This window comes from Zootoca vivipara, chromosome 16, assembly GCF_963506605.1.
Source record: "Zootoca vivipara chromosome 16, rZooViv1.1, whole genome shotgun sequence".
NCBI classification, from domain to species: domain Eukaryota; kingdom Metazoa; phylum Chordata; class Lepidosauria; order Squamata; family Lacertidae; genus Zootoca; species Zootoca vivipara.
In genome coordinates, this window is record NC_083291.1 from 7,710,048 (window position 1) to 7,724,460 (window position 14,413).

Sequence of the window (14,413 nt, forward strand, 5' to 3'; positions counted from 1 at the left end):
TTTTTTTACAAGGGATTCCCCCTTCCCAGCAACTGAAGCCCCACTACCACACACACAAAAATTCTGCAGGGAAAGCAAGTGGAGAGTGTGCCAGTTTGGCTGATACTGAATGGCAGCACTCAGAGCACTACCAACCAGCAGTGGTCAAGGAAGCCTCATTGGAGACGGAAACAATGGTTGTGCACAGTTGGTGTCACAGTCCCCCACCCCCACCCCACCTTCAGTAGCTTCAAAGGTGGGAGAAATGCTGATCACTATTGCAGTTCTCAAGAGGGCAGCACTATTCTTGTCGTGACAAGGAAAACACTCACAGCCTAAATGTATATACCGCACCTAGCTTTTTGCACTGGCAGAACTGGGGTGAGGATAAAATAGCTTCACTAAAAGAACCCCAGAAAGATTTTTAAAAGAGAATTCTAGCACTATACTAATACACCAGAAGCCCTGCTGAGATCAGAGGGAGGCCTATTCACTATTATAACAAATTTTATTTTATTTAATGTAATGTATATACTAATTGATTGTAAAAGCCAAAGTTAATAAGAGCAGAATTATGTATTTGTGCAATCTACGTGAAACAGGTGGTCTCTAAATAAGCGCAACTGGTGTGCTCGAATCTGTCCAGAAAGAAAGCGGCATTACTTGATACCTGTGGCCTCCAGACTGGATTTGGTGAGCAAATACTCCTGCAATACTGTAAATGTGGGTTAGTGGGATCATGCTAGAAATATATTGTGTGTTGTGATACCTCCATCCAACCAACTCAACAAGTACAGTGGAACCTCGGTTTATGAACACCTCGGTTTACAAATTTTCGGTTTACGAACGCCGCGGACCCATCTGGAACGGATTAATTCACTTTCCATTACTTTCAATGGGAAAGTTCGCTTCAGTTTATGAACGCTTCAGTTTATGAACAGACTTCCAGAACCAATTACACCCATGCTTCGGGTTAAGTACGCTTCAGGTTGAGTACTCCGCGGACCCGCCTGGAATGGATTAATCCACTTTCCATTACTTTCAATGGGAAAGTTCGCTTCAGTTTATGAACGCTTCAGTTTAAGTACTCCGCAGACCGTCTGGAACAGATTAATCCACTTTCCATTACTTTCAATGGGAAAGTTTGCTTCAGTTTATGAACGCTTCAGTTTATGAACAGACTTTCGGAACCAATTGTGTTCATAAACCGAGGTACCACGGTAATCAAACATGCATAGCAATTTCGTGCAGCCACCACAATTCCAAAGAGCCAAACTGACCAACGTCCAGATATCCTATAAAATGCTGTCAGTTCAACTTTCTCCAACTTCACCAGTTCTGTGCTGGAGGTCTACGCCAAGCATAGGCAAACTCGGCCCTCTAGATGTTTTGGGACTACAACTCCCATGAACCCTAGCTAACAGGCCCAGTGGTCAGAGATTATGGGAATTGAAGTCCCAAAACATCTGGAGGGCCAAGTTTGCCTATGCCTGGTCTACGCATAGGGATTTTAAGACATAGCTGTCAAGTTCTCCCTTTTTTAAAAAAGGGAAATTCCCTTATGCTGTATAGGCTTCCTCGCAAGAAAGTGGAAAACTTGACAACTATGTTTTAAGAGGGTGTGTGTGCTTATTTAAAGACACATTCATGATGCAGTTTCCCAAAGTTTCAGAAGGAAAAAAGAGCACAATTATGAGAAGAATTTATTTGAGCCAACCCTTCTCAGTAACATCACAACAGCCAGGTTGTGGACGCAAGAGCAAACCTTTGACCCTTTGGTCACAGTTATCAAGTTTGATACAGGGGGAAGAGGCTCTTCCCATAGAAAATTGAGCCAATGTAGGGGTTAGCAGGTTATTTCTACTCATACCCTGCTCAGGTATGGAGTGTTGCAGAGTAGCTGGAGGTGTGCAGGAGAATCATATAATGATTGCAAGAGAAACCTACAATGGATACCCTCCCACACAAAAAAAACCTATGTGCAATTATGAACTAACATATCCCAAATATTTACACCTCAACAATGTTAAATTTTCCAATTGTAGTTACCTCTGCTTCTACATTGGCATGAATGCATCTAACACTAAGCCATAGTTTATTAAACTATGGTTTATCAATACAAAGCTTAGTGTTAGGTCTGAAACTGCCCAGCAGATAATCCGTAGTTTGTTTACTGCCATCAAACCACAATTGGAAGCTGCAGCTTGCCATCTTCTAATGAATCATAGTTTGCTTTAACTATGGCTTGGTGTTACATGTGGATCCAGCATCCTTCCTTAACCATGGTTTATTTGATCACTTCACTCCAGATCCCCTCAAGGCTAAAAAAAACAACCACAAGCCAAGAGCAACTAGAAAGCGAAACAAACTATGGAGAAACAGAACATTATTTGATTGTCTGTGGGGTGGGACAACTCCTGGAATGTTTGTTTATTATTATTATTAATAATAATAATAATAATAATAATATATTTATACCCCGCCCATCTGGCTGGGTTTCCCCAGCCACTCTGGGTGGCTTCCAACAGAAAAATAAAATACAACAATGGATTAAACATTAAAAGCTTCCCTAAACAGGGCTGCCTTCAGATGTCTTCTAAAAGTCTGGTAGTTGTTTTTCTCTTTGACATTTGATGGGAGGGCGTTCCACAGGGCAGGCACCACTACCGAGAAGGCCCTCTGCCTGTATATATATATTTGTATATACCAATATCCATTAAATGGTTTATAGTAGCCATATATAAAATGATACAATAAAAGCCACATTTAAAAAATGAAATCAGGGACCATCCCATAACTATTATGGAAAGATGTCTTCCGAGTTACCTGCATAAGCCTGGTGGAATAAAAAAGTTTTCAGGAGGGGTTTAAAGGATGAAACAGAATACACCTGCTGAAGATGTATTGGCAGGATATTCCATAGAACTGTGCCAAAAGCACTAAAGGCTCAATTTCTTGTTGCTGTTCAATGTACCTCACCTTAGAGTTAAACTGGGATATAAGGGTGCATGTGATCCCTAAGGTACCCTAAACCAACAGTATGTTGTTTAGGGCTTTGTAAACAAACCATGGTTTAGTGTTATGTGCAAGCCAGGCCATAGTCTCCTAATTATTTGCATCACTGAATATTTTACCTTCAGAGATTTCACTTTTGTCAGCAGTAAGTATCACCCCCACCCTTCTTATAGCAACAAGCTAATTTTAAAGGGAAAGAGTTAATAATAAAAAATGCTTTCTTAACATAACAAGAGGAAGTAAATTAAAATTTTAGTAGTTAAACATTGTTGTAATGAACTTCAGGAACATTTTGTCTTCCATTATGACCCCACCACACAATCAATCATACACTTTTACTCAGGTGTAGCTTCTGAGCCCCTGTTCTACATTCCTAAGCCAATGAGCATTCTCCATTTATAGTCTGTTGCTATATTTTTAAAGCCACATAAACAAATTTTTGCTACATCCTAAACATGTTTCCTCAGAAGCATGTATCATTGTTTTCAGTGGGATGTACTCTGAGATAAGTGTGCATTATGTATTCAGCCTAATGCTAACATTCACAGAACCCAAGGCATTACCTCATCAGGACTAGGATTTCATTTTAATGATTAAATTCAGACCCTAAATCCAGTTTTCAATGTCAGGACAACAGGTCCCCACATACAGACTCAGGGAATTAATCGGGTTTAAAGAAACCTAAACCCTATAACCTCCCTTTTTAGAAATTAAAACAATTAACAGATATTGTCTCTTTGGAAGTATTATTGTCATTTACTCTACCGTAAGTGCACATGCTACAAAAAAAGATAACATGCTGCTAAAAATGAAAATGAATGCTTTCAATACCACATGTTAGCAACCAAACACATACACATTTACTAAGAAATTTCTCTGTATTCCAATGGAACTTACTTCCAGGTAACTGTGCACATGTTAGGCACGATCCTATACACCAGGTATCCCCAAACTGCGGCCCTCCAGATGTTTTGGCTACAACTCCCATGATCCCTAGCTAACAGGACCAGTGGTGGGGAAGATGGGAATTGTAGTCCAAAACATCTGGAGGGCCGAAGTTTGGGGATGCCTGCTATACATACTAGCCCTGGAGCAATCTCCCTGAATTCAATAGGAGTTACTACTAAGCATTCATCCACAAGTCTGCACTACAAGTGGATTATCACCTCGAATGAGTTTGTGCTAAAGATTTGCAGCACCATCTTAAACATGTTTACTCATAAGGAAGCCCACCGAGTGCAATGGTACTTACTTCCTACTAAACGTCCTTAGGACTGTAGCCACAGAAATAGAGGTAATATATTAAAAAATAGATTTCTACATGAATTGTGGCATTCCATAACATTTCACAAGAACGACAACTCTACGTTTTCCTTTTCGGTGTTCCTTAAGAGTCAGTGTGGTACACAGTCAGTGGTTAGAGTGCTGGACTAGGACTTGAAGGACCTGGGGTCAAACCCTCACTTAGCCATAGAGTGGCTAAAGTACTCCCAACACTAGCCTACCTCACGGGGTTGTTGTGAGGATAAAACGGAGAGAAAGCTGAGCTCCTAAAGAGTGAAGCTCTTCACTCTATGACAACAATACAGCAGGAAGAACCTCTGCCCATCCTCATCACACCTTACCGAGACAGCAGCGCCAGCTTCTGCTCCAGCATCATCTCCAACTTCTGGGCCTGCTTGGAGAGCCAGTGATCCACCCCGTTCAGCCGGTAGCACGTCTCTAGCATCAGCCGGAAATCGGCCACGAAATCCGCGATCCCTTTGTACTGGCCGGAGGAAAACTTCTCTTCCATCTTCAGCAACCACATCCCAGAGAGCGGCGGCGGAGGGTCTTGGCTGGACGGATCCTGGGAAGAAGAGGAGGAGGAGGAGATGGGGCCGGCCGACCCACTTTGCAGCCCCCCTTCAGCCTCCTGCTGGCCTCCGAAAGGTCTCAGGAAAGGAGCTGTCAGGGGCCGGTGCTTTTCCAGCAGGAACTCGCTCAGGATCCGGCGCGCCTGCTGCAGCTCCGGGCTCAGGCTCTGCTCCCAGCCGCCGCCGCCGCCGCCGCCGCCGCCGCCGTCTCCTTCTCCTCCGGCCGCTTCTTGGAGCGGGCACCCAACCGGCGCCGGGTCCGCTGCAGCCGCGTCCTCCGGAGGCTCCATGCCGCCTTCCTCCTCCTCCTCCTCGCCGCCGCCTTCCTCCTCCTCCTCTTGGCCCTCGGGCTGCGCCAGGTTCATGCCCCGCCGCCGCCGGCCCTGACGCCGAGGCTGCCGGCGAGGGGCATCCGACGGGCTCCCCGCTTCTCCTCGCTTAGGCCGGCCGCTGCCGCCACTCTGTGCCCGGCATGAAGCCCCTCACGGCGGGGTATATACGGGGCTGCCCACCTGTGGAGGCAGGTGGCAGCAGCAGCCGCCGCGCTCCCCGGCCTCGGACGCCTCTCGGACCCCGGAGAGGAGGAGGAGGAAGACGGCCGGGGAAGCCGACGCCGCCGACACCGCCCCCCTCTTGCCCGGCGTGCGGGACCCGCTGCCGGGCTGCCCCCTTCCGCTAGAAGCCGGCGGAGGCGAGGCCTGCTGGTTCCCCTCACGGCGCTCGAGCGCGCGCGGCGTTCGCTGAGGGACGCGGCCGAAGCCGGTCGCGCTGTCAGTTAAGCGGGAGCGGGGAGGGGGGGGGTTGCTGCTGCTGCGGCTGCCAGACCTGAGCTGTCCCCTCCCCCCCGCCACAGACAAGAGGCAGAAAGGGTGGGGGGAAAGGGAAAAAGAGTGGCCTCTTTAGGAAACTGCGCATGCGTGGCGGCTCCGACTGCGCGTTTTGTTTTGGACGCCAGCTGCGGGGCTTCGTCATCGAGGAGCGACGGGGGAGGGGGCGGGCAGGCGGTAGAGTAGTACTGCGCATGTCCGCTCTGGGTCATTTAAAGGGAGCTCATGGAGAAGCTGCTGGGCTCGTAATACGTCTATTAAGATTCCGTTGGAAAATGCAACAAAGATCTCTTCAAAATAAAAAAAATCCTTCAGTAGCACCTTAAAGACCAACTAAGTTTTTATTTTGGTATGAGCTTTCGTGTGCATGCACACTTCATCAGATACACGAAAGCTCATACCAAAATAAAAACTTAGTTGGTCTTTAAGGTGCTACTGAAGGAATTTTTTTATTTTGTTTCGACTCAGACCAACACGGCTACCTACCTGTAACTAAAGATCTCTTCGTCATGGGTTGTATGCGGCTGGTTGTTTTGGGGTTTGAGTTCCAATAGGCTCTCTGCAGTTTCGGAGATTGTTGTTCCGTGCCGTCTTCAATGGTTGGGAGGGAGAGGCATTTGTCATCAAAGTCCGTCGACTTGGTGTTTTGGGGTTTTTGTTGTTTTGTTGTTTTGTTTTTTGCATCCCTTGCAATCTTGCGATGGGGGCGGGCTGGGGGGTAGAGTCACGTTGCGTTTGCGGGAAGGTTTTGAGGAATGTGCAGAAATGTGTCGTTTTTGGGAGCGCGATTAGCTCATTGTCCAGTAGGTGGTGGTGGAAGCTTTGTGCAGCAGCAGCAGCAAATTACAGTACAGTGGTACCTCGGTTTATGAACACAATTGGTTCCGGAAGTCTGTTCATAAACTGAAGCGTTCATAAACTGAAGCGAACTTTTCCATTGAAAGTAATGGAAAGTGGATTAATCCGTTCCAGACGGGTCCGCGGTGTTCATAAACCGAAAATTCATAAACCGAGGTGTTCATAAACCGAGGTTCCACTGTATTCACTCATGTTTCAAGACTTTCTTGGCAGAAAACCCCATTGATACCGGTAGGATGTCTTCAAAGTAGACGCTATTAAGATTATCGTGGCAGTGAAACAGTTATTTATGCCGGGAACTGAAAGATGTATCAGTGTAGTCTATATCTTATTTAGTGTTTAGCTGAATATGTTTATTTAGAGGTAATGGCAGCTATTTTTCTAGAAAAAGAGGTGCTGGTACTCACTATGAACACCTCCCTTGTTAACTTAGAATGGCACCTGAGAGGTGCCAGAACGGAGTTCCAGTGAGCTCCTGCTGAAGAAATGCCCTGGGTAGTAGGCTGCAAAGAATCATAAAACTTAAACTCCCCTCATATAAGTGTAGCAGCACACACTCCACCTTAGCTTTGCTACATGTTACAATACATAATATTGTATGTTAACTGCTCCATAACTTTTATTTATTTATCTGAATTCTTGCCCACTTTCAGTAAAACCTCAAATCAATATTTATTTTCTATCCTGCTCCTCCTCCCAAAGGAAGTGGAGAATGGTAAACACCAAAAAAGGGGACGGCATAGTTTTCAACAACATTATGAATGTTCAAATATGCTCACAACTAAGCTTGGCATAAAAAAACACATATCAAAATTGGGTGAGAATCAAGAGCAGCACAATTAAAGCCTGACAGAATAAACAAGCTAATCTAAAGGTGCCTGTAAAAAAAAGGGGGGGGTTCTTTAGTTGGAAGCAAAATCTCATAATGGTTGTCATCAGCTATATCTGAAGGGTTGGGTGCATCCATAAAGGGGAATCCATAACAATTTCCTGTACACCTAGAATATTCTATGCTTGGTCCTATATACCTGAAGGAGCGTCTCCACCCCCATTGTTCAGCCCGGACATTGAGATCCAGCACCGAGGGCCTTCTGGCAGTTCCCTCACTGCAAGAAGCAAAGCGACGGGGAACCAGGCAGAGGGCCTTCTCGGTAGTGGCGCCCGCCCTGTGGAACGCCCTTCCATCGGAGGTCAAGGAGATAAACAACTACCTGACATTTAGAAAACACCTAAAGGCAGCCCTGTTTAGGGAAGTTTTTAATCTGTGATATTTTAATGTATTTTGGTATTTGTTGGAAGCCGCCCAGAGTGGCGGGGGAAACCCAGCCAGATGGGCGGGGTATAAATAATAATAATAATAATAATAATAATAATAATAATAATAATAATAATGTTTGATATTCTGGTCTGCCAGTATTTATGGTTGCCATTGATCCTACCACTCTTAAGTCTTCCCCACGTGCTAGAGGACTTGGAGAAGTGGGTGATCTTTCTCACTTTGTTGGTCTTTGCAAAGGACAAAGGTGTGTGCTATTAATATAAATATAAAGCCATTGGGGCAGTCACTGGGTGACTTGAAGCATGGTGTCATTATTATATTGATGGTGCTCAGTTCTATTTCTTGGTCACATCTGAATCAAGTAAGCTCATGAGGGTCCTAGACCATTTTCAGATTACAATGATAGGCTAGATAAGGCCCAATAAACTTGAACTCAATTCCAGGAAGAGATCCTGTTGGCGAGTGGTTGTCAGATCCAGGAATTGGGTTATCATTTGTTCTGGGTGAGGTTGCACTCTGCTTGAAATAATGGGTGTATTGCAGGAGTCAGCAAACTTTTTCAGCTGTGGGCCGGTCCACTGTCCCTCAGACCTTGTGGGGGGCCAGACTATATTTTGGAAAAATATATATGAACGAATTCCTATGCCCCACAAATAACCCAGAGATGCATTTTAAATAAAAGGACACAATCTACTCATGTAAAAACATGCTGATTCCCGGACCGTCTGCTGGCCGGATTGAGAAGGCGATTGGGCCGCATCCGGTCCACGGGCCTTAGTTTGGGAACCCCTGGTGTATTGTTTGCTAGTATCACTGGAGGACACACTCTTTTACACACACGCACACACACACACACAGCTCTATACAAAGTTGATGACACCCTTTTAAGTTGAAGACACCCTTTGACTAGGATCTAAGCAACAAAAGCTGATCTTAAATGTGGGGTTAATTACAGCTGAAGCAAAATTGCAGGGAGAACTCGAGCAAGGCAAACTGTGAGCACTGAACCTGCTTAAATCTGTGATTAAACTCTGCTTGCGTCACACTGTTTGCATAGGGCTCTTAATCACAAGGTAGTATCTCATAGGCATTTATCTGATAATCATGCTATTTCCAAAAAAAATTACATCACTGTCCCAGAATATTGAAATGAACACACTGTGTGTTTCTGTAGTTTTGCAAGAAAATCATGCTTCTGCCAGAATATACACACACTTCCCATCTGTTCTCCAGAAGATAACTTTTGAAGAGAAGCAAAATAAACGAGGACAGAAGACCAAGGCTGAAGAAGGGCCAAACAAGATGCAAGCATAGCTGCCAAGTTTTCCCTTTTCTCGCGAGGAAGCCTATTCAGCATAAGGGAATTTCCCTTAAAAAAGGGAGAACTTGGCAGCTATGGATGCAAGCATAACAGCAATTAACATGCACTTTGAAATAGGTGGGTGTTTTTGCGAAAACAACCTCATGGGCCAAGTTAGGACACAAGGTGGGCATAATTTTACCTGCAGGCTGGAGATTACTGATCTAAATGTATGGAATTTGAATAGCCCTAACAATACAGCTCCTATATAATCAAATCCAAAAATTTGGCTTGAAGTTGCACATATGTTTTTACATTACAAAAATACAAATGTGTGACCTGATGTCCCCCTACCCCACTCAATTCTCTCATTCCAAAACACATAGCCATGCTTTCCCTGACTGCTTAGTTTTGACTCACAGGATGCTGGTTATGTTGAAAAGTCCATTAGAAAGAGGTTCAGAAGAGAGAGTCTTACTTTCTTGTAGCAAAGCTAAACACAATGGCAATTGCTCCAAGCACACCTGCCCTCATGCAACTTTTATTTTTTTTAAACCCCACAAAAATACTTAGGCTAGAATAAGTCACACTTAGCTTGGCAAATAGGTGAATATTTTCCTTACAAAGTTTCCAGAAGTTGCAGCAAACAAGTCTCCACCCACTGGCAGTAAATCAAAGAAGAAAGGTTCCAAGTGACTTAAAAAGAAAAATAACTTGGTTTTCTTACAAGAAGGATCTTGCAATATTTGGGTTAGCAAAGATGCAGGCTTTAAAAATCTCCTTTTTGAGAGATTCAGCTCACTTGCAGGAAGCCTTGGCCCCATTACTTTTTGCTTGTTCTAGGAAGCACAAAAGGGGTGGGGGCAGAGGCTGCTGAGAGCCTGCTAAACCATACCCAAGGCAACTTGAGCTCAGGTTAACCTTTTATGTACACAAGCTCATGTGTAGAAATTTAGCCAGAGAATAAAGGAGCCCGCATTGTTCTGCCCGGACACAGGTCCAATGCCGAGGGCCTTCTGGCGGTTCCCTCACTGTGAGAAGCAAAGCTACAGGGAACCAGGCAGAGGGCCTTCTCGGTAGTGGCGCCCACCCTGTGGAATGCCCTCCCATCAGAGGTCAAAGAGATAAACAACTACCTGACATTTAGAAAACATCCGAAGGCAGCCCTGTTTAGGGAAGTTTTTAATCTGTGACATTTTATTGTATTTTAATCTTTGCTGGAAGCCACCCAGAGTGGCTGGGGAGACCCAGCCTCCTCCTCCCCCTCCCCCTCCCCCTCCTCCTTATCTTCTGAATGGCAAGCATAGATCAGGTCTTTCCTGTAGATTGGGTTTTTCATAGGGTGCTGCATAACAAGAAGTGAATTACAATATCAGAGTTTGGGGGAATTTTGGTTACACTTTTCCAGTTTATTTTTTCATTATATTTGTGAGATCCTTGCTATTCTGTCCCACAAAGTGAGAAGTGGCCCTCTTTCTAGACCAGGCTTCCTCAACCTCGGCCCTCCAGGTGTTTTGAGACTACAATTCCCATTATCCCTGACCACTGGTCCTGCTAGATAGGGATCATGGGAGTTGTAGGCCAAAAACACCTGGTGGTCCGAGCTGAGGAAGCCTGTTCTAGACTTTGCATGACTTGGCTATTTGACAGGAAAGAATGGACATTCTAGTAGGCTAGACCAAGTATTTAGAATCTGGGATTGCTGCCAGGGTTTGGGTCAATTGGGTTCTCCTCCCCCACCCCACAGTATATGCCATGACAACTATTTTGGGGCATGGCAGAGAAGCTGTTTCAGGATTTGGGGATGTCTGAACTTAGACATAGCACTACCTGTCCATATGTTTTTTCTCCATCCCTATAATGTTACTCAATAGCTCCATTCATATCTTGGGTGGTATCCAACTAACATTTTCTCGGAGCAGACTTATTGACATTAATGAGCACGACAAATTTAGTCATTAATTTCAATAGGTCTGGCAAGCTGGCACAATCCCTCCCCTTCTCTTGTACATTCAGTGAATGGGTATGCATTTTTCAAAAAGGGCTTCAGAATTCTTGGCCTAGGTAAACAACATTTAATTGTTTTGGAATCCTTCCTGCTGGAGCGGTCCCTATTTATCTACTTGCACTTTGACGTGCTTTCGAACTGCTAGGTGGGCAGGAGTAAGATCTGTCTCTTCTCTTTTAGTTTTTTTTCTTGGTTGTTTGTTATACAGTGGAACCTCGGGTTGCAGACGTAATCCGTGATGGAGGCACATCCGCAACCCACAGCATTCATATCCCGCAGCACCGCATCTGCGCACACGTGTGACGCAATTTAGCGATTCTGCGCATGCGGCAAAACCTGGAAGTAACCTGTTATGTACTGAGCTGAATCCTAGAACAATAGGATTCAGAATCAGCGGGAGCTACCCAATCCAACTCCAGGTGGAAGTGAATCCGCAACCTGATTGGCCTGCTGGAGCAGCCAATCAGGCGGCTGGCAGAAGTGAATCTGCTACCTGATTGGCCTGTAGGAGCAGCCAATCAGGCTGCAGGCAAAAGTCAATCCACAATATAATTGGCCCACAGGTGTAGCCCTGAAGTAGCCAATCACGCAAGGCCCATTGTGTAAATAATGTATATAAGCAGATGGTTTTGGGAAAAGAGCCATTCGTCTTCTCTTCTCCTCCTTGATGACTATGAGCTGAATAAAGAGCATGAAATTCACTCTTGACTCCGAGTATATTTCACTGGCGACGAGGATGGGATCCTGCTGAGCTGACCGCCACCACGCACTGCACCGCAGCACCGCCACCTGCTGCACCGCTGCATCGCACCGTGCATCCAGGCTTCAGCTCCAGGACCCAAGGAACCCAGAATGGCAACCGACAGCAGCTTCTCGCCATTCAAACCAGCATCAGGAGACTGGGAAGGGTACGCCGCCCGTTTCAACTTCCTCCTGCAAGCGAAAGAAGTCACCAACGATGCCATGAAGAGGGCGACATTCTTCAGCGTCTGTGGAGAGGAGACGTTTGAAATCGCCCGGGCTCTCCTTGCACCTAGAGATGTCGCTACCGTCTCTTACAAAACAATAATGGAACGGCTGAAGGAGCACTTCTCACCACAGCCCTCGGTGGTAGCTTGCCGAAATGCCTTCTACGCAAAACGGCAAGCCCCGGGGGAAACCATAACTGGGTTTGTGACCTCCCTCCGCCAAGCCGCCCGGTTATGCAACTTCTCAGAATTGGAGAACATGCTTCGTGACCGCCTCGTCGGTGGCCTGAGGGACGAGATGTTGCAACGACGCCTCTACGCCAAAAAAGACCTCACGTTCCAGATTGCTCTGGAGGAAGCCCTGGCAACCGAAGGCGCCGAGAGGTCAACGCAAGAGGCACGACCGGCCCCGCCATCCCAACCGAGGGTCTACCACGAAGACCTCACCGACGAATCCGAATCTGACAGGGAGGAAGTACACCGAGTACAGCGGCGCACTCAAGCAGCACACACACCACAGCAGCCTCGACGAGAAGGAGGGAACTGTGCAAGCTGCGGGGAGAACCACGAGAGGAGGACCTGTCGTTTCCGTAACGCAGAGTGCAGGCAGTGCAGAAAATTGGGACACATCGCCCGGGTGTGTCGGGCTCGACTCACCCGTCGACAAGCATCAGATGACCGACCCAGGAGCCCCAGGTCACAGGGCACCATGCACCAAGGCAACTCGACGGAGATCACGGACTACCAGGTATTCCAGTTGCCCCATCCCAGCACAGAGAAAATTTATATAGAGGTACAGATAGAGGGAGCCCCATGCCGCATGGAGCTGGACACGGGTTCAACTCTATCCATAATCTCGGCCCGAACATTAAGGGAACTGTGCCCTAATGGGGGTCCCAAACTAAGGCCGGCCCCATTCACCCTCCGGGACTTCCAGAAACGTAAGGTCCCTACTATGGGGGTGGGGACCTTCAGGGTGCAATATCGAGGGCGAAAGCAACAATTGGACTTGCTGGTAGTTAAGGGCCCCTACGTTAGCTTACTGGGACTGGCATGGTTTGGACCTCTGGGGCTAGCCGTTACCGGGGTGAACCGCACTAGCTTACAAGTGGACGTGGACGCCATATGCAAAGAGTTTCCAGGGGTTTTCGATGGGGCATTGGGACGATATACAGGACCCCCCATTGCCCTACAGCTAGACCCCGCTGTACGACCCATCAGGCACAAGGCCCGCCGGGTCCCGTTTGCCCTGAAACCCCGCATAGACGAGGAATTGGACCGGCTCGTGGAGCAAGGAGTGCTGGAGCCGGTGCCCAACGCCCCCTGGGAAACTCCAATTGTCACACCCGTCAAGCCTAACGGTTCGGTCCGCATCTGTGCAGACTACAAATGCACCATAAACAAGGCTCTCACGGCCCATGCATACCCAGTGCCAGTGGTCAGCCATGTCCTCGCCACCCTGGCTGGGTCAAAAATCTTTGGCAAACTGGACTTGGCCCAAGCGTATCAACAGTTGCCTGTGGACGAAGCCACAGCAGAGGCTCAGACGATTGTGACGCACAGAGGGGCATTCAGAGTAAAGCGGCTGCAATTTGGCGTTAGCGTGGCACCAGGCATATTCCAGAATCTAATGGACTCTCTCCTTAAAGGGATTCCTGGTGTCACCCCCTTCTTCGATGATGTACTGATCGCCGGGCCCACACCAGAGGAATTTGAGGACCGCCTCCGCTCCGTCCTGCACCGTTTCCAGACGGCGGGCCTCAAGGTGAAGCGGGAAAAGTGTTTACTGGGAGTGCCGCAGGTGGACTTTCTGGGATTTAAGGTGGACGCAGAAGGGGTCCATCCAACCGGTGACAAGGTACGGGCCATTTGTGAGGCCCCAGCGCCCAAGAGCAAGCCCGAACTTCAGTCATTCTTGGGACTATTGAACTTTTACCATGCCTTCCTTCCCCATAAGGCAGCGGTAGCGGAGCCCCTACACAGACTCCTAGATAAAAGGGCCCCTTGGGTGTGGGGCCAGCGACAAAGGGCCGCATTCCAGGCAGTCAAGGACTTGCTCGTCTCGAACTCGGTCTTAGCACACTTCGACGAGAGGCTGCCAGTGGTGCTGGCATGCGACGCCTCTCCCTATGGCATCGGCGCTGTCCTGGGACACCAACTCCCGGATGGAAGAGAGGTGCCGGTGGCATACTTCTCCCAGACGCTTGCTGCAGCCGAACGAAACTACTCACAGATTGACAAGGAGGGTCTGGCAATCGTGAAGGGCGTAAAAAAATTCCATGATTTCTTGTACGGGCGGCCCTTTACCATAGTGACTGACCAC

At 47.2% G+C, this 14,413-nt stretch overlaps 1 protein-coding gene across 2 annotated transcripts in view; it reads right to left on the minus strand.

Annotated features, from left to right (window-relative positions):
• Window positions 1–5,753, minus strand: part of BRD10 (bromodomain containing 10) — a 36,218-nt gene extending 30,465 nt beyond the window's left edge. Inside the window, exon 1 of one of the 2 annotated variants that reach the window (XM_035140995.2) lies at window positions 4,620–5,753. In XM_035140995.2, coding sequence (XP_034996886.1) covers window positions 4,620–5,215 — 596 coding nt within the window. In that variant the 5' untranslated portion in view covers window positions 5,216–5,753. The remainder of the gene's footprint in view (window positions 1–4,619) is intronic. The other variant, XM_035140996.2, reaches the window with a different exon arrangement.
• Window positions 5,754–14,413: the final 8,660 nt, after the last annotated feature.